Consider the following 20,679-nt stretch of genomic DNA (forward strand, 5'->3'; position numbering starts at 1 on the left):
GTCATGCACCCATTCGTTTTCTTTTTCCTCCGTCACATAGGAGCCTCCACGGTCACAGCAAAGGGCCACAAGAGGGCAGCACTGGAGCCAGATTATGTTGCTGTCGTCTAACGTTTAATGAATTCCATGCATCTTAAATATCAAGTGAAAACGAGTGAACCCCATGAAATGACCGCTAGAGGATTTTTCATAACATGATTTTCCACTTATGTAAGAGTCCATGAATAAACAGACAGGACACACCCTGCTGTCAGACTCCTCACCGCGATTTCCACCCGGTCGCATTAGGGAGCGGGACCAGAGCAGAGCAGCCACTGACAGCAGCAGACATGGCGACAAGTGATGGAGGCGATTATTTTAAAAGAACCAGCCTGTTCTGGATCGTCTCGGTGACACTCGGGATGTCCTATTTCACCGTAAGTCAACTCGAGCGATCACAACAGAAGAAATGCGGGATTTAGGCAGATTGAGTGGTTATCATTTCTCTTTCAGACGCCAACGTGTCGTGTTGCGCTAAATGTCCTCCGGGTCGAGCTATTATTCTCTTGTTACATCATATGTTCGTACTATCCTGATTTCTGGGGACATTCCGCGACATGTTTTTCTTTACTTCCACTCAACACTTGCTAATGGTTTGTTTGCATCGGCAGGGTCTCCGTGGTTCATGTTGAATCTTATCTGGAGCCATTCAGGTCAACTCACTTGTACAAAGTCCACTGGACAACTTGGCTGTCCACTGTAGTGCACTGTTGCTCAGCCAACACTAGCTAATGAGTGTCATATAAAAGACAACAGCAGTTTATCAGTGATAAATATTGACTTAAGCTGGATATCAGTTTCCTCTCCAAATATCCTCGGGGACCGTAAAGCTAAGACTTAGTCAGTACATGACATGGTTGTGGCTAATGTAAGTAAAGTTTATTACAAATTAATACACAGCCAAAACTATATCCCAGACACTAGACGTAACAAGGTGAAAGAAAGGTAGGTTTGAAAAGAAGACAACAGAGACTGCAGAACATATTTTCATAGGAAGAGAGTTCTCAGACGAGTGCGAGGGAAAAAACCTGTAGGCACTGATCTGAAGACCTGAGTGACCTTTTGGTGATTGGAGCAGGTCAGAGATGTATTCACAGAATCGTACGCTTCAATACAGAACATTCACCCACAACAGCTCTAAGATCTTTGAAATAAAAGGCAGCTGAGATATCGGCCTGTAGTTTAGGGGAAGGGAAGGATCAAGATTAGTGTAATACTAATGTATTTGTGGCTGGTCAATAAAAAAACGAATGAAAATGTATCTGTAAAATCTCTTTAGAGTCTTCCTGAATGTGTTGTATTAAAACCTGTAAAAGGATGAAAGGTGAATTTTCCAAATAAATGGTTATTACCCGAGTACAGGCTGGTTAAACGTTCACCACCACTTGTCACATGTCCATTTGTTCAGGCAAACACCAAACACTGATCCAGCCTGGTTAAATGTATTACCTGTTGTAATAAGGGAAAACCATCATAGTTCAGTGTTCCGTTTGACAGTTTATAACCTGCAGTTTATAACCTGCAGCCTCTGGGCTTCCAACAAAAGCCCTTTGTCTCATCCACCATCTATAGTCCATGGACACATACCTGACATGAACCTGTTGGACAGAGCAGGACAATAGCAGCATGACACAATACAACATGTTTGTTGGACTTCCCTGTGATTCATGGTTTGTTGTATGTAACCACGTTATTCTGTGCTGAAGAATATTAGGTGTGTTTTGTATATTGTACAGTCTTTTATTTAGGGGTATTTTTCATACTCACTCACCTCAGACCTCCTGGTTCTTAAAAACATGCATGTGTAAACATCTATTAAATGAGTGGTACCTTTCTCACAAAGGAAATTTCAATGATATAAAATAATATTTTGGAAAAACTACAGTCAAAATGTCTTGGTCAGGTTTTCAACTCTACAGCTATTCATTGTGATCTGTGGCACCAAATAACTTCTAGATGTGAAGGATCTTTCTATTATTACCCAGAATCAATATCTGGCTGCAGAAAAATGTAAAGCTAGTTTTAATGGTACATATTTAAATAAAAATTCCTCATCTGGGTCTAAAACTATTTACTTTTATGAATTTGACTACTGTAAAAACTTTCAGCATTACTAATGCATGTTGCAAATTATTGTTGCATTCTCGGAAACTCAGTACATTTCAACCTAACCCTGAAAGGAATTCGCAGCTGGTGAGACTGAGAACACACAGGCAAAGAAAAATGTATGAACCAAAGCTCCGAGGGACAAACTTAGAAAAATGTACAAAACCAAACTATTGAAGTAGAGCTTTAGGACTCTGCAAGGTCAATTTACCGCATGAAAATTATTGAAGAAAATCATTCACATGAGTTGAAAAAAGTTAGGAATTCTGACCGGGTCGGCCTGAAAGGACATTTATATGAATCTGAAAGGCATTGGCACAGAAAATTGATCATGACAAATTTAATTTACCAATAAATCAGTTTGATTTCCACATAAAACTATTGATTTCAGTGGTTTTCAGTTTGAACTCACATGATACAACTTAAATACTAGGTCTCGCCAAAAAACTCACCATGATGCAGAACTAACCCTCCTCCATAACTGTAAGAGATTAATTAACATCACATTTCTCACAACAGGGCTGCCCTTTGCTGCACATACAGTGGTCGCACTTATGATCCAAAGCAGCTGTAAAGCTCAAGAATGTCACTAGGTTTCTTTCCAAACGGAGACAACCACTTATTCTCTTAAGAGACAGATGATATTTATCATCAGCTAACCTTGGACTTTCCAAAATTAAATTTAAATGGTCCACAACCACTGGGGCACCGCAGAGTCAGCTGTTTGCCATGAAATGCAGGTCATATTATTGCTCAGTTATCACCACAAAGAGTCCTGATGAAACTGGTGCATGAAGACAGTCCTTTCAAATCTCTTCAGGAGACAAGTCTGATGTAGAGAAGTGAAGATCTCGTGTCAGAGCGTTAAACAGGAAGATGTGCCCTTAGAAATGACTCACTCTTAGATTTGTAAAGGTTTTTCTCTCAAAATGCACAGCACACTGTTTGTTTGACATGTTATTCATAGTTAATGTTGTTAACATGGTTTGATGCTGATGCACCCTGTCATGTGTTTTGCAGTGCACCGTGTTTGTACCAGAACAAATCCCATTTGAGAGCCTTGGTGTCTTCGGCAGCTTCTGCAAACACCTTGTGGATAATTATGCAAACATAATGTACAAAGGGTGAGTGATGAAACTTTATACATTATATAGAACATACAGTCAATTCTATACAGTGAATAATCCCGGTTACACCTTTCCTTCTCTGAAGAGCGGGATATGGTCGACGCTAATTCTGTTGCTCTCATTAGCGCCGCAGAAATGTAAAGATATTTCTCATTAAAATAAAAACAATGAGCAGCATCGATGACTGTCACATGATGCAAACTAAACTCACCGAGGCTGAAGAACACAGTTTCATCGACTCGAACCTTAATGCTCTTCACCGTTAACAGATCGTTACCACTGGTTGTGGGCTCATTGACTCTTCCTCCTGCAGTGTGTTAAAGACGACAATCACATGATGATGTGTCACTGTGATCGAAGTCATGTGATGCACAGCAGTGTTTAATGAGGATGGTTGAAGAGGAAGTCGTTGAGTCTTTTGTGGTGTGAAACATGTGAAGTGGTTGATCTTTTAGTTTTGTCATGTGACTCCTGTTAATTCAATGCTGGTGCTGCTCAACTGGGCTGCAGGGTAATTTAAAAACATGGTGAAAAAAGTGTCTGTGGAGTTGAACTCATGTTTGTCTGTTACAGGTGGTTGGCCGCCTGGGCTGTCCATGCCTTCGAGGCCTTCACTGCTCTCAGGATGTGCACGTAAGAATGACAATAACTTTTTTGTCCACTAGATGGCAGTGTGATTTAAAGGTTTTTAATAAGCTGGCTCCCCCTCAAACTTCTATGATTAAACTGGGCCTCTGTTTAAAAACAGAGGCCCAGTTTTAAAGCCTAAAAACCCAAACACACTCTTTACACCAGTCAGTACAAACAAACAGCAGCTGCCTCTCATGGTTTTTAACTAGGATAACACCATTTTGTGTCAATTCATTATTCTGGACTGGAGGATACTTTATATTATTTGTATCATAGGAGTGTAAAAATATGAGATCATTATTTACAGCTAGGCTTTTGATTGAGTAATATTTATAGACATTTTTATTACATCTACGTTTTTATTTGTTTTTTACATTATTCAATTTGACCGATTAATATATAACTATATTTGTTATCTCAGTTTACTGACTTTTTTTCTTACATTTATTTAACTTTTTGTTATTTTATCTTTTCAAATCTATTCATTGGTATTTCATTATCCATATTTGTATGTTTGATGTTATTCTTGGCTCACCAATCAATCGTGAAGAGCACGTTGAACTGCACCAACCTGTATGACAGGTGCTAAGCAAATAAAGCCTCATTGAAACCATTTCTTCTCCACATCCCTGCAGCAACAAAGGTATCCACGACACAGCCACTCGCTGCATGTGGTTCATTCAGACCTTCCTGTTTGGCTTCGCCTCCCTCGGCCTGCTCCTCAAGTACGACCCTGAGCGTCCCAAACAGAACTGAAAGCAGCAGCAGCAGCAGGAGCCGACAGGATAACACTACATATGCTGAATTTAACAATCCGGTTACTTCCTTGTGCCTCTTCTCCTTCCTCCCTGTCCTTTCTCTGCGAAATGAAATCTTGCAGAGGGGGACAACAATCGGAGGAAGACCCCTGAGGCTTTTTTAGTGTTAACACTAGTTTTGAAGTGGAGATATATAACTTTGATGAATATGCTGCGAATAGTTCTCACTTTCTTGTGATAGCATCATGGACTGGCCTTTCACTCAATAGATTTTCTTACCATCGTACCATACAAATAATATTTTAAAGAGTTTTTACTGATCAAGTTATTACCAGAGCCTATTTAATCATCAAAGATTTTCTTGATGAGTCTCCCTTAGATGGATATTCAGAGATTTTATATTCAGTGCAATACAAGATGAATCTTTAAATACATTTTCTTTGTACACTCATGTTGTTTACAGCCTGGATGGATGGTGGCACTAGGGCTATTTTCTCAGCTGCTGTTATGAACATCATGTCGGACAGGTTTGCTGCAGATGGTTAGTGCCACCAGCCTCTGAACAGAAACAAGAGCTGCTGCTTGAAAATGTACATTCCTTATACCATGGTGCTTTGTTTTTAATGACGTTCTTAATATTAACATGGGAAAATAAAAATGAACTGACAGACTACTTGAAATGGTTTTTTTCTGAGTTTTTTCACTGTGTTTAACAAATTTGACTAAAGAATTAACCCTAACAAAATACTGGGATTCCAAAGCCGTGCTTGCAGAAGTCAGGGCAAAGCTTAAACACAAGGTATCAACCTCACTTCTTGTTAAGCTGTTCAGTTTGTTAACATGATGGTGGTGTGAGAGGGGAAAAGTCAGGAAGCACCGAAGCTCCTTTCCTCATCATTTAGAGAATTCAAACAGTTCTTATTATGGCAGCCGCTGAAATTCCTCCAAGGCATTTCACTCAGTTAAGAACCTTCCTGATCCAAATGGACTATTCGAAGGCAACATATGAAATGCAGCTGTTAGTTAAATGTTCCCCTGATAAAGACACATGACCCTGAGGAGCAGGAAGTCTTTCCGGTGGTTGCAGGAGCTGGCTAATTCTAACACAATTAAAGCTACTGTGTCCTCACTTTGATGCAGCGTATTAAGCAACTAAAGACTAAGCTAGTTATCTGGCTAACCCATAGCCTGTCTATAAAGATGAACAACATCAATGCTCCCCTGAAGTGAATCCAAAGTGTCTCAATCGCCACCTGGTGGTTGACTGCAGCATAGATCATAAATCCTGCATTCTCCATGTTAGTTGATGGGCGATAGACCAAACTAAAAAATAAAAATACACAAAGGAAGTTTTCCCAAAGATGTTTTTTAAAATAATTTTCTGCTAGTACTAATTACACCGATGCATTTTCAAGTTTATTGTTCCAGAAAGTTAGATTTTAATTGATTATTTGATGATATAAAAACAGGATGAAACATCATGATTGATCATTTGTATCTGGGATATTTTGACTACATTTCTCGACAGTGGGAGGAAGTGGAGAAATGTTGTCCATCTTTATATACAGTTTTATGGTTTTATCATCCGAGCACAACACTGTAGGTGTGTGAACCATATTTCATGGCATTTCAGCTAATTGCCTGTGAAATGTTTCAGTAAGAATGAATGTGAAGTGATTATTCCCTCTTCATCTCTACAATAGCCCCTGTTAAATGACACAATAATATTTAGATCCGTGGTTCCACTTCCAGCAGATGACGATGTTTGTGTCCCACACACACGTACACAGTGTGGCCGAGGCCGTAGCCTGGGGTCACGATGTCCTCTGCTTATGAACTTAAGAGCATTAGCCCTTCTTAAACAGCCCAGTCTAGAGCTATCTCCAGCCATTAATCAGGGATTGATAGTATAGAAATGGCGTATACTCTCACATCCTGTGTCTCACAGTAGATTCTCTGTACTGAAGCCAAACACTTATTTGAACCATTAAAAAAAAACTTTAACGTCCAGGTTTTCCCTTTGCTCCCCCCCATCACCAAAGAATCACAGCGGGTTGTGGAGTTTGTCTAGTTTTATTTATCATTAACATGTTTACTTGGATTGACACTATATACCACGTCAAGACAATATAAATAAATATGTACAACAGTTTAAAAAGAGTATGAGTTTGGAAAATAGATTATTTTTTATGCTACTCTTTTAGGGAGTGTTATGTGCCTGCATCATCAGTGCATGATTTATACTCATGATTAACGTTGAGAGCTTTATTCTAGTCACACGGTGCAGAAACACAAAGCAGCAGCAGAAATATTAAAAGAGGGATGGATAATATTTACTGTAATCTCAAGGCTTCTTGTATTAGGTTTGCTGATCAGCCATTTTCTTATTGTTTTATTTAACACAGTTCAATAAAGACGGTAGTGTTTGTTACGGGATGTGTTTGATCTTTTGTCATGTCCTTTTCTATCCTGAATATAGTTTGTGATGTTGTGATCACCGGTCCAGCCAGCATATAGAAGGGTAACGCTCAGTCAGCATCTTACGCAGCTGAGCGCTCTGTGTCTTATCCCTGGTCTCCACCACACACTCCACCTGTGAACACACACACACAGACACACACAGACACGCACAGTTAGCCCTCTGATGTCACTCACACCCACCAGAAGTAGGGCAGTGAGTGTGTTGCCAGGTAATTACACAGCACTTCTCACCTTTTGACACCACTGGTGAATAAAGCCAATGTGCAAGTGTGGACGGCAGAGGTAACAACGCAGAGCCACAAGATAATGAGACAATTCTATTGGTTTCCAATGCAGTTTTATGATTCCATGAAGGTAAATCAAGGCCATTCTAGTATCCAAAGAGAAAACTGTGGGTTCATGAATTCATGAATCTAGTTTATTTGCATCAGAATGCATCTGTATCCACTTTTGTTTCAAGGGAGATAAGATTCTAGAGCGAGACTGAACTTTACAACTAAGTTTAATTCTTTAAAGGGAACGATTCGTTCCGACGAAATTACTTAAATGTTTAGTTCATGAACACATCACCCTTCATAAAACTCATGTCACCTTTATTCATGTTTAATAAATAATGTTTACTGATTCCCAAGGGAACAATTCTTGGATCCTGATGAAAATGAGTGTGTCACATATGGGGGAACTTGGTTGAATGTAAGGAGACTATTGGGCCTTGCTGGAGGAATGAGCTCTACTGAGTGACATTGTAATTCATAAATTGATTTAAGATAATTCTTTATTAGTCCCACAACAGGGATATTTGTTGTGTTACAGCAGCAGACAGGAGGGTAAAAACAAAGAGAACATGCAATATAAAGATATGAAAATATAGTAATATCAAATTTGAAAATGATTGCACATTGAAACATATGGTGACTGCTCAGTTAGAAATATTGAAATCTCTGCTGCTTTTCTCTGCAGATTCGGCTCCAACCAGCCAAAGACAAATTTCCCTATCTGGCAACATAATCCATGAAGTAATTAGAAAATGATTTAAAATTAATGTTGATTCTAAACAAACCTTAAGTTTTAAGGGGGCCTTATTAAAAGTTGTTGGGAATATTTCTTGTTATGTAAGCAAGGTTCTTGCAAATACATATTATACGAGAGCAGCTTTTTTAAAATACAACGTTATATACATTTATATGCATTTTTGTGGATGTAGACTCAGTTTTTCAAAGCACATAGTTCCATGGTAATGAAGGAAATGTAGGTGAGGGAACTGGAGTGGAGGAGGAAGAATAATGAGGGCAGAGATTAGTCGCCTACCTTTGCATTGAAGAGATCGGACTTGTCACCGTGTCTGCGATGGCAGACGTCCAACAACCTGAGGGAGCATCAAGGGACATCAAACATACAGGTTGGAATTATGCAGCAGCAGAACCAAAGATCTGTGAATGGACGGGTGTTGACTCTACCTGACTTCTGCTCTGGACAGGACATCCAGAAGCTTGGCCATGTCTCCCGGCCACTCGCCCAGCTGCACTGAGAACTTGCTGACCCGCTCGTCCAGCACCAGGGCTCGGTCCACACACTGCCTCACCAGCTCCAGCTCCATGTTGGCACTGCTCACCACCACAGCCACCCTGCAGCACAAACACAGAGGAGGGGGAGTCGTCCTTTAACTGCAGCATTGCTGAAATCACTGTTGTGATGAAATTACACTTTCACGGGGAAGAAGGAAAATGTCTTTGCTCTCATAGTGAGGGATTCTTAAAATGATACACAGGGAACTGTCTCATGAACAAAAGAAAACTTCTCTTAGTATTATATCATTATATAAATATTATACACTAATATGAACTAGTCTGCCGTACCTTTTTCCTTTGAGTTCTGGCAGTTGTCCGGCCAAGATGGCAGCCAGTCCCATGGCTCCCTCTGTGTCCACAGTGGAGCGTTCAAACTCCTGGAACCGCAGCATCGCCACCAAAGAGTCCTCCTCACTGTGAGTCAGAGGGCGAAGGAAGAAGAAAAGGTCGGCCTTGATAAATACTACATCTCATTAAAATATTTCAGTCCAGAGTCAATTTATGACACGATATCTCCAAAAATACTGCTGTAAATACTTCAACAGGCAAAAGGTTGTGATGGATCATAACAGAGAATCATAAATCACATTGTAAATCTCCTCTACACAAAATCTGTCAAAGGTAAACATGTTGTGATGAAGCGTTACCTGACAGTGATGACTTTATTTACCAGTTTCTTTGCCATGTGGAAAGTGTTATCACCGAGCGAACGCTCCACGAGATCTGTGGACACACAGAAGGAGGGAAACTAAGAGGCTTCCAACCGGAACACTGTACAGATAATGATCACTGCTCACATGATACAACACATCTTTGTTCTGGTCTCACCTCCGTAGAGCTTCTTGTTGGGATAGCTGTGCATGTCCTTGACTGGACTGTCTGTTTTCAGAGATTGTAACAGCAGAGGGAAACCTTCTGGTTCAATTCCCTGTGGAGGGAGGATACAGCTGGTTTTACACTAGAGCTATATACATGACAGATATATAAGATATATATATATATACATATACACATATTATATACATACGAATGTTTAACAGATATAAAGCGTTTACCATGCTCTCCTTCATTTAATGGTAATACCATGTTAAGATGTCTTGTTCTATAGTACACACAAGATTCAGCAGGGCCTGATGTGACACTCACTAGATTTGCTCTGAACTGACTGGAACTCTATCTCAGGCCTCTGTTGGCTAGACTTTAATTTGTAGAAAGTGGAACATGGAATAATGCATTTATCCATCAAAGCATTATCAAAAAGTAATTGGATCATCAGAGAGATGTAGGTGCGAGTAGAAATCTCATCTTTGCAATAAGAAATTATGTTTAATAATGAGACGTGGCTTAATTTAATACACAGAACCGATGTGAGACAGAGGCAACAACTAGGTCTAATGAAACAGTGATATGTTTATAAATTCTGCTTTCCGTAAATCTCTAAAATCAAACTGTATCCACTTACTATGACAAGAATTTGTGAGTTGAGATGTTTGATGGCGGCGGCGGTGCCGGCCAGCAGACCGTACTGTCCAGCTGCAGGAATAATCACTGCGTCCAGTTTGGGCACTTGTTCATAGATTTCCATGCCCACAGTTCCCAGTCCTGCCAGGTACGCTGCACTTTCATCTCTGCACGTCAGAAAGAGGGAGAACGAGTTGGACAAAATTCAGAGCTGATGATCGGCACAACAAAGGATTCCTACATTTTACTTTCTCATAAATACAGTCTCCATTTCTCTCCGCTGTGATCAGACATCTGACGTTACTTCCACCATAACTCCCACTCGACATTTTCACATTTGATTACAGGAAAAGCACAAGAGTGATTACAGGGACACGGTGTTAACCCACTTACGAGGCTGGGAAAGTCAACATGTCTGCCATGAAAGAAGATGATCTGAAATATTTCACATCAAGGTTGGCGATGCAGGTGAAAAGTATTAGAAAAGCAATAGTGAAATTACAAGTAATGTTCCAGTTTATTCTGGTTGTGCTCAATTATGCACCGGCCTATAATTTCACCATCAGCAAACTGTGCCACTGTCATGCACCAACCCTTAACAACATGTCAGCAAGTTGTAAATAAACTTGTGATCTGATCCTATTCAAAACGAAGAGATATAAATGTGAGACTATGAATTTCAAACCATTATCAATGTTGCTGTTAGTGCAGCAGTTGTTACAGAAACTTCAGGCAGGTTCATATTAGTGGGACTGACTCTTCCATGTAGAGGTATCCGTTCTCTTTGGCCAGATGGCAGGCGTGGTTCTGGGAGTCGTGGCCAGTGCTGCCGTAGGAGATGACCATGGCGCCGTAGTCCCTGTAGAGGCGGAGGCGAGGGGAGGAGCAGCACGACGGCATGATGACGAACACCGGGATCTTCAGCTCCACGGCATGGTGAGCCACGGCCATGGAGAAGTTACAGTCAGTGGCCACGATCACACCCTTCCTCTGCTGCTCCTGCACGGACATCAACACAGACTGGATTGAGTCTTACAAGTATATATGCGTGGCTAAATATGAATAACTCCATATTAAAAGTATATATCAAGGTTCTCCAGATATTCACAGATCTCCTCCACAGTACCACAATATGATTGAGCCTCGAAGAATTTCTTTAACTTTATTACCATGGTTCATTTTTCACTTCAAATGAGCCAAATGAGACTTTCCAACACCATCAATAACTGCGTTTAAATAACGAATCACAAGTGAATTCATAACAGCAACATAACTCTAGGTATTTCAAGTTGTGTGAGCGTTCGTCTTGAGGCAATATTGTCATCGAGTTTCTCAAAACTTCTCCCGTAATCCCTGAAGCTTCATGTCACAGAGAGGATCTCCACATGGCTTTACTGAAGAGGACACACAAGCTCATTTTCTTCTTCTGTGCTCAGTCCATCACCACTTGACCTCGACAGCAACTGAAACTAACCATCTGTTATATCCCATATATTATTAAATAAATAAAATAACTATCTCAACATATTTTGCAATCTGTGCAGTTCAATGAATTCAAACATCTCATTTAAACAACTTGTCTCATTTGTCTCAGAGAAATTAGACTTGCTTCCTCGTGCACATAGAGAACTGTACAGTGTACGTGCAAATGGACACATTCCCACGCCCCTGTGCATTAAAGCTCCACTTTTGTCACAGGTCAGCAGTGGTATGTCTGCACGAACACACAGAGAGTAGATCACACCAGCTGTGACCTCACCGACCTGACTGACCTGAGAGAGGGGGATCATCCTCTGACACACACACAGACACACACACACACACACACACACACAGATCTTACCTGAGAGAGGGAGCTGAGCAGGTAGAGCGCTCCTCTCTCCTTCACAGAGCCGGTGTAGTGCAGATGCTCCTTCTTCAGGTAGATCTCCATCCCGTACTGTTTGGACAGCCTGGAGTACTGAACACACAAAGAAGCAGTATTCTTAGAGCAGCGTTAGATCTAAGGGTTGAATTCTACTGCACCGTGGGTTCATCCCAGAGAGCTTTTACCGATGTGGGCCACGTCAGGCAATGATGCATCACTTTTGACCTTCTTGTGGCAAGTGTGGACATAATGGATTCAAGTCTTAAGTGGCCTACTTGTAAAATAACAAATGAGGCCCAATCTCCTGTAACATATGTGAGCCTTTCTGGCTTAAAGTGGCAAATTTGGGCCACATTTTGGCACCTTTGGATGACCTGACATGTGGACCAGATCTGGCAAACAGGAGCGGAGCACCCAAATCTCATTCCACGCAGTGTGTGGGCAAGATGTGGGGCGTTTGGGATGTGGGCCAAATCGGTGCAAAAACAACTAATCCTGTTATCTACCCTATTCATTACCTCCACCAAGAAGATCGTGTTTCCACCTGTGTCAGTTGGTTAACCTTGGTGCAAGAACGGGAATATGGATCAAGAAAGTCCCCATTAAAGTCTGGTCTAGATAAAGGGACAGATGCAGGGATTTTTTTTGATCCATTCTTTAACCTTGTGAGATAGTGTTTTTTTGTGTGTGTTTGTTTTGCATGGTCACCTGCTAATAATTCCTGGATCTTGATGAATTATGACATGTTAAGGGTGTTGATATAAATAAATGTGTCTGGTGCGGCTTGATTGGACTCTTGGGACTTGGTGTAGGAATGTTTTCTATATGCAATTCTAGTTTCATATATCAACTTACATTTTCTGTGGAAATTTACTTATTATATTATATTACTAATTATTATCCATGTAAACTCAAATACAAAATAAAAAGATGTAAATTGAGAATCTTGCTATAGAGCTGTGTTCTCACTATGTCATTTTAGAGAAGAACATGAGTAAAAAGCAAACATGCAATTTAATTATTAACATCACTGTCATTAAAAATATACAAAAGTGAATAAATGTGGAATGAGTAAATAAATACAGTATATAGAGATTTAAACTAAATACAAAATTATCAATATATGTTAAGACTCTCTCTCTCACACACACACACACACAAACACACAGACACACACACTCACAACGAGTCTGAGGCTGGGTTGTCTTCAAGGTCAAACAAACTATTAAACAGCCACACAACCCGACACAATGTGATTCAGATGAGCAAACCTGGTTAAATAATATTAAACCCGAAGGCTGTTATTCTGTGAGCTCACAAGGCCATTCTCGAAGCTGCTCACAGCTGTGACACAGTACAAACAGAGTGGATGAATGTAATCCAGCTACAGTGCCACCAGGTTATTTTACACAAAGTGTCTAGTGTTAGCTGTTCTCATAGCTGCTGTAGCTAGAATTCATATTTTTGTCAAGAGCTAGTCTTCAAAATGTTTAAAACGGACTCTTACAGTCAACGTGTGTCATTTATCCTGAGGAAATATGATACTCTTGACAAAAACACAGCTCATATTAAAAAATGTATCAAAATAAATGTGGCCCAAGTCTGACTGAAACTGAAACAAAGTTCTAGATTAAATAACTTCCACGATTTGTTCGATCAGACTTTTTCAGGATGTGAGAAAAAGCTCTCCATCACCTGACTGTCTGTCTCTTTCAGCCGGGTTGGACTGAACTGGACCAAAGGTTTTTCCAATAAGTTGTGTTTGTTATCACAGCAGACAGCAGCTCCACAAAGAGCCCCACACTCAATCACTTTGAAGGCTGCTCCTTCCACCTCTTGCTCTGGTTATTCAGCTGTGAGACCATGAGCAGACAGATGTGTGTCTTGTCAATCATGTCGTCGGTGGACGCCTAGTTTTTGTCCATTTTCCATGTGACAAATAGATTCTTTATTTTCATTCGAACTAAATCAAATTCAAATTACGTTTACAATAAATCAATGTATGTATATCTAATAGACAACTCCTAAAAGAGTTCAGTGGTCCCCCACTTCTTTCTTTTCCACCATATGACTGTACATTTTCTGGACATGCTATGACAGCGTACCGTGCAGGGCGTCTTCTGGATCCCTGACTGGATCTTGAACGCGGCCGCACTGATGTCCTCGAAGCGGAGGTAATGGACGGGAGGTCTGGGGACGACGCGGAACTCGCTGACTCTTCTGGTTTTTGGTGGCTCCTGGAGTTTGATCTCAGGAGCCGCCACCTCCTTGGTGTCATTGACCTTCACATCCCCATTGAGAAGCTCCTCCTCACCAAAGTCCTTCAGCCTATCTGGTTCGATGAGGGTGAGTCTGTGGCTTGCGCTGCCATTACTGACAGAGCCACATTTGTGAGAGGCACCGGGATGACTGGGGCCCAGACGCAGCTCATCTCTGGGTGATAAAGGGAAAGACAAATGTTTAATTATCCCCTGACTAGATATTTCAGATTAGAACCAATCAAGTAGATAAAAACAAACATGGATGCTGTGAAAATGATAGAAATACCTTCTTGAATAGTGCGCAGGTCATTGTTCTTAATTTTTCAAATTAGTTATTGTAGTCAGTAATTGTTTTTAACCACAAGTTTTCTACAACAAACTCATATAACAACAAGCATTATGTCCCAGTAAGAAGACATAAAGTGGTTATATGTACTATGTTGAATTACCATTATATAACTGGTTTCATGTGGATATATCCAACCTAATGGAAGGAACAGTCGTTGAAAGCTAAAATTCCACAATGAAAAAGTTACACTAGATATTGCTTAACTATGTTGTATGTGTCTGTCTGTGTGTGTGTGTGTGTGTGTGTGTGTGTGTGTGTGTGTGTAAAGACACACAGTTCACTGGAATAAGAAAAGTGAATAAGAAAAACGTCAGTATTGCCCAGTGTTTCTACACAGAGAGCATATGAGTATTTTAGTTCATAACATTAATATTAATAACATTCACAGAGAGAGAAACATCGAAACACAAGAAGATCTGAGCAGAGAGACGGAGGGAGACTCCACCTAACTTAACTCAAAGGTGTATCTAGGTCAGTTACCAAATAATAGTGTTTAATAAAATTTTCATTTTGAATAAATGTTTGAAAGATATCATGTTATATTTTCATCATTTTATTTCCCCCTGGCTTATGATCTAATTATCTCTCCCTCATTTAAGTTGCCATTCTTTCAATTTCCATTTTTCTCTTTCCCCCCGAAATGACAATCAAGTTGTTTCAAACTGAAGCAAACAATTCTATCAATTTAGCTTTTCAAATTCAAGTAAAGCACAATTATTATTTGTGTGTTACCCATTAAAGTATTTTTTAAGTTGTTCTAACAATTCCAACTTATTTAAATGGTTCTGATCCAGATTTTGAAGATGGGTTCACGCAGCTTCTGCCACACAGGCCATCAGTTGTGTTATTCCCTGGAAATCAGTTTTTGACAAAAAGTGTAAACAAGAAATATACAATGTTGAAGTTTGTGTTTTCATGTTTTTGAATGATTCCCTAATTCAATAATGCACTGAAACTACATTTCAGAACTCACTGTTAGAGCCACCAGCCTCTTGTCTTCCTACAGTAAACTCTACAGTTTAAAAAATCTAGATATATTTCCAGAACTGGGCCAAATGTAATTAAACTGACCTCGACCCTGGTGGTACATGCACGTGCCCACACACCACCCCAATCCTTCACATAAGATGAATTGATTCACCTTTCATGTCAACCCAGCTTCCACTCACTGTGACAGATTACATCTATTAGTCAATTTATGATTCATTGGGTCGTTCAGCTTCTCTTTTCCAGGGACACAAGAGTTAAAAAGTGGTAACGTAGGCCCAAAGCCAGGACAGGGTGATTTATAACCACTCTGTAAATGGACATTGTATAAAATGAAGCAGAATAATTCGTTTAAAAAGGTTAAATTTCTTCCTGAATCTACAGAATCAACTTTCATTTCTCAAATGACTTTGCTCAAAACCAGATTAAACACAAGATTCCTCTCTTCTTTCTTTCGGTTGTTTCTCAATCACATAGTTAAACAAAAGGCCTCTACGCAGTAGAAATATAATAATAGGATTAAACCCATTGGAGATTAACCTTGTCACTTAGCCACTAAAGCAGATCACAAATGGTTAACAGCTAAGTTTGAAACTTTGAATAAGGTTGTTGGTGGAGCCAGGCCAGTTGTATTTGGGTCTACAGTGTAAGTAAAAAGTTGCAGCTGACACATGTGCTGCAGTCCACATGGAGCAGAGCAACCTTTTGACAGAGAATAGTAAAATAAAGAAGAAGTCGGTGAGGAAAGTGCTGCAGTGAGCCTATGGGATGCTAAAATAAGATCAAAAGGCCACCAGGTGGAGCAGCTTTCTCAAACAACCTCTGAATTCTCCTCAGTGCTGCTGGAGCTCCACACAGAACATCCCAGTCTATTTAAACAACAGGGATCTGCCATAAACATCACCATAACCTTTCACCTCGTCCCCAGGGTCCACTAATGCCCTCTGGCCCACTTGTCCGTCACTCTCAGTCCATTATTCAGCCACAGAATGTGAGTGGAAAAGCCCCAGGCTGCACCTGTGATTCGGGTGCTTGGTTCAAAAGCAGTTGAAAAACAAGATCAAAGAGGTAAAAGAGCAACATGACAGCGAGTGAACGAAGCATCAGAAAGAGGAGATGAAGAGCTGAGACATTTAAAATGGTGTAACGGAACGACGAAACAGGACATGAAAAAAGAGCTAAGGAGACGTTTCAGCCCACCAAGCTTTCATCATTGCACCATCTCAGCGTCTTTTAAAGACTAAATGACCGAACCGGCTCCTTGTACCGCTTCCTTTTCCTACTGAATCAATGTTCATTTGGGAAAAGAAATTGCCTCCTAGCACTGCGTGACCCCGATTGTTGGTGTTGCATCACTGTAAGTGCTATTCTGTTTCACTCTGTCATTCAGGTTTTATCCGGTTTGTTTGAGCCTTTTCAGATACCATAAGTAGCGCCTGAAGGGTTTGGATACGAAGAGCAAAGACCCTGAAAATTGACTTTCTTTCATTTGTCTGTTGCGATCGAAGATGTTGCCCAAAATTGTTGTGATGTGTTGAATCCTGATGATCCTGCTGTTCAATGCAGACAAACAGAGCAAGTACTCGCAACCTCTGTTTGACCCTGGATGGGATGTCATTAAAATTTTGCACAAAGCAGAGGTACAGTGTCGTACTAAAAATACTCTTGAACACTTCATCTCTTTATTACAACAATAACTTTTGATTTCTCTGGGTCTTTCTCTAAATCTGTCATAATTACCCGGGAACAAAGAGGACAACATGGTAGAGGACCGGGCGAAGGAGCAAGTCTTCCAGGGCATGGAACAAGATTAGCTCTCCTCTGAGAGAAGTTCTAATAGAACAAACCAAGGAAGTACAAAGATGGGGGAGATAGAAGATGGAGGAGGCACTTCCTGCTCGGGACCTAGTAGTAGTAAGAGAGGTTTGGGGGAAAGACCATTTCGGGAGAAAGACGATTGCCAAAAGGAATTCATATAATTGATGACCACAGCATCCACATTTGGACAAGTGGTTGGTTTTGTTGGTTTCCTTTTGCAATAAAGGTGAGAAATATGTGGCAAATGACGAAACTGAAGATTTGAGGGTGCGTTTACTTCGGGTACAGGCTGTAAACAAAGTAGACAAAGAGGAGAAATGGAAGTAAAGGATGACAAAGGGACTGAAGTTAGACCTACCTCCAAACGCAGGGCAGAAAGTAAATCTTTGACTACAGGGTTGATCTGGGTAGGGAGAGGTTAGAGTGCATGTTGTGATTTCCCACCTCTGCCAGAAGGGGTCATTCTCCTCGCTGTCTTTAATTGCAGGTTTAGGTGAGTACAACCTCTCAAGTCGCTCGCTCAAGTACCGCGAGTAGAAAAATTGGGCAGCAAAGTTCATCCTGGTCGATAAACCGTCCTCGCACAGTCCAACAAGTCTCTGTCTGTGAATCCCTCTCCTGGTGCAGCCGGTGTGGTGTGTCCAGCAGGACACTGACCAGTGTTTCTCCCACGGTATAACGTCCCCTGACCCAGCTTCCTCCCTCTGTCCCTGCCCACATGCTATTTAAGAAGGGATTACCCAGGGACTCATGCACCTTGGCTCTTGAGCATCTCTCCTGTGGCCTGTCCCCACCCAGGGCTCTATTCCTGGGCCCAGACTGGGATTACTTCCCCTTTCAGTGACGTAGTGCTAATCAGACGGTCTAAGGAGATAGATGTAGACTTAGGGTTTATCTAGGGAGCCGTGATCTGGAGGCTCAACCACATTGAGGAAACGACTGAAGATGGAGAATCAGAAATTAAGGGTTGTAGGGGTGAGCAGAGTTGAGAGGTCAGAGGAGGTTTGAATACTGAAATCTATGACAATTTGTTGTTTCTTGCTCATCTAACTCAGATGTCAGTGCTTGTATGTGTATATAAACTGAAGCAGGGTGTTGCTGTAAAAGTGCACGGCTACCCTAGATGACTATAACACAATCTGTATATAAAATGATACTGTACAGATGGACAGGCTGCCAGACAGACTTTATGAAAAGTCGAGAAGAGGTAAGTTGGCTCCTGTCAGCACTCAGCAGCTCGTCCAGATGATATTCAGCTTTGATTGGATGTCCAACGTGTCCCACAAATCTGACCTGAGGAGCGACAGTGATGGCAGTGTTCACTGGACAGGATGTCATGAGTGTGTCCCAGCTCTGCCCATGAGAGGAATGTGTATAATCATAGATAATCCTTTAAGCAGACATGGCTAGAACAGTGTTGAAGGTAAATCTGAGTGTAATGACCGGAGTGTTGATGGGCGGAGTTAACTGCCTCATCACAGAGCTGCGAGTCAAGTAAAGTGTCAGACACACAGGGATAAACTAATGTTCAGAGGTGACTTTAATCTTTAGTTGTGATCGTGTTATCTTATTAAAGTTGCTTTCAGACAAGCACTTAACTTGAAATGTTTTCCTGAAATTTCAAGAGGGGCTTTACGTGAGAACTGTACAAGACAGTTGCTCCCTGGTGAAATGTCACAGCGAGCGAGTAAATACATTGAGAAATATGTCAAATTGAAGATTCAAGAGCTTTTGGTGGTAACGACTGACACCGGTGTCAATGTGCTATAAATAAAAGCTTGTGACTTCAGCAGCGGAAATTGACCTGAGCCCATTTTCTGGACATTTTCCAGAGTTCATGTATGACAAAGGCTTCATAGTATCTACGACAGACCTGCCAAAGCAGAACCAGTAAAGTTGGATATCCTTTACCTTGATGATTCTTTATTTTGGTAAGATTTTACATGTCCGAGCATAACGAACAGAAATGGAAACCCCACTTTCTTTCATGGCTCTGTCTGGTCCACTGACTGACGTCTATGATGAGCAGAAATCAATAACGTCCAGCAATCAATGTCACATTTTGAATATTAAGCCCCCATTTGTACAGTTCTCCTACAACAGTCGACTGTACGCAGCATCACATTTCCATGTGGCCCTTTCACCAGTATTTATCCCGTTGCATCACCACCTCCTTGGGGAAAACATTGGGCTCACGATGGGTTCGGACAAAAAACAAAATAATGCTTGTTGGGCTCAGGTGAGGCGTGGTTAGTTTTCTCTTGTGTTTAGACAGAAAAATGGAGCCTGAGCCACACTCTATACTGGACCTTTTACATTTATTGTTATAGCAGAACCAAAAGCAGGCTAAACTACAAGGCAGGTACAATGTAAAGCATTTACTGGAAAATGACCAAAACAAAAGTCCACATTCAAACAACTACAGAAAATAAACCATAAATGCCAAGGAGCTAACTCTTACAAAAAAGTAGAGATGAGACAAAACCAGTAAAACCAACACACAAGGAAATAAGTTAAATAGACAATCTGACAGAGGAGAGTGTCGAGCTCAGAGACTTTATACACAAAGGAGGCAACGATAAGCGAACTCATGTGACACATTAGGGGAAGGTGCACACAATCACAGGAGGGGGTAAATCAGACAGGAAGTCTCAGGCTCTGAGTGAGAAACACAGGAAAGTAAAAAATAAAACAGGTTTGAAGTAATGAAGTAAAATTATGTAATAAACTGAAAGTACAAATTACTGAGGGAGAGATCCATGAAATCCAACAAATGATCTTCAGAGATGAATCAGAATGTCCACACAAAGTTCCAAAGTCTCAAAGGGTCATGATGAGGGTAGAATCAACTAAAACATAAATAAGAGGGACACTTTTACAAAAAGGGGGGGGCATGTTTACCTGAAGACCCCTCCCCCCCTACAGTTGCCTGCCTTTTATTTATTTAGACTGTAGCAGAATACCTCTTCTAAATAATTTTTGAATGGCCTGATTGGCCCCAAACAATTGGAATGTAGTACAAGCAACTGATTCTGAGAGAAAGGCAGTAAAACCTGCACCTCAACGTGACAAGGAAATTGGATGATATGGACTTAATCTGCAGGTTTTCTATTTTTTCAATGAAAAGCTTTATTTGTTTAGAGATGAATTGAGTCAAGCCAGATAGCTGAGGTTTTATTTAGAGATGTAACAAAAGTCAAGACCATGGAAATACAACTCAAAGCTAA

General features: G+C 40.7%; 2 protein-coding genes across 2 annotated transcripts; one reads left to right on the forward strand and one right to left on the reverse strand.

Annotated features, from left to right (window-relative positions):
• Window positions 1–255: 255 nt before the first annotated feature.
• Window positions 256–5,333, forward strand: tmem254 (transmembrane protein 254). Its single transcript, XM_053436195.1, has 4 exons — window positions 256–416; window positions 3,166–3,269; window positions 3,846–3,905; window positions 4,538–5,333. Exons 1-4 carry the CDS (start codon window positions 330–332, stop codon window positions 4,656–4,658), a joined length of 372 nt encoding a protein of 123 aa, XP_053292170.1. The 5' UTR covers window positions 256–329; the 3' UTR covers window positions 4,659–5,333.
• Window positions 5,334–7,113: 1,780 nt separating this feature from the next.
• LOC128453851 (L-threo-3-hydroxyaspartate ammonia-lyase) lies at window positions 7,114–18,012 on the reverse strand. Its single transcript, XM_053436946.1, has 11 exons — window positions 17,897–18,012; window positions 14,143–14,470; window positions 12,014–12,130; window positions 10,928–11,169; window positions 10,172–10,337; window positions 9,538–9,637; window positions 9,357–9,432; window positions 8,998–9,123; window positions 8,599–8,766; window positions 8,450–8,507; window positions 7,114–7,253 (listed from the first exon to the last, which is right to left on the reverse strand). The coding sequence occupies exons 1-11, from the start codon at window positions 18,010–18,012 to the stop codon at window positions 7,155–7,157; spliced, it is 1,596 nt and encodes a 531-aa protein (XP_053292921.1). The 3' UTR covers window positions 7,114–7,154.
• Window positions 18,013–20,679: the final 2,667 nt, after the last annotated feature.

The sequence above is a fragment of the Pleuronectes platessa genome, chromosome 12 (genome assembly GCF_947347685.1).
Source record: "Pleuronectes platessa chromosome 12, fPlePla1.1, whole genome shotgun sequence".
NCBI classification, from domain to species: Eukaryota; Metazoa; Chordata; class Actinopteri; order Pleuronectiformes; family Pleuronectidae; genus Pleuronectes; species Pleuronectes platessa.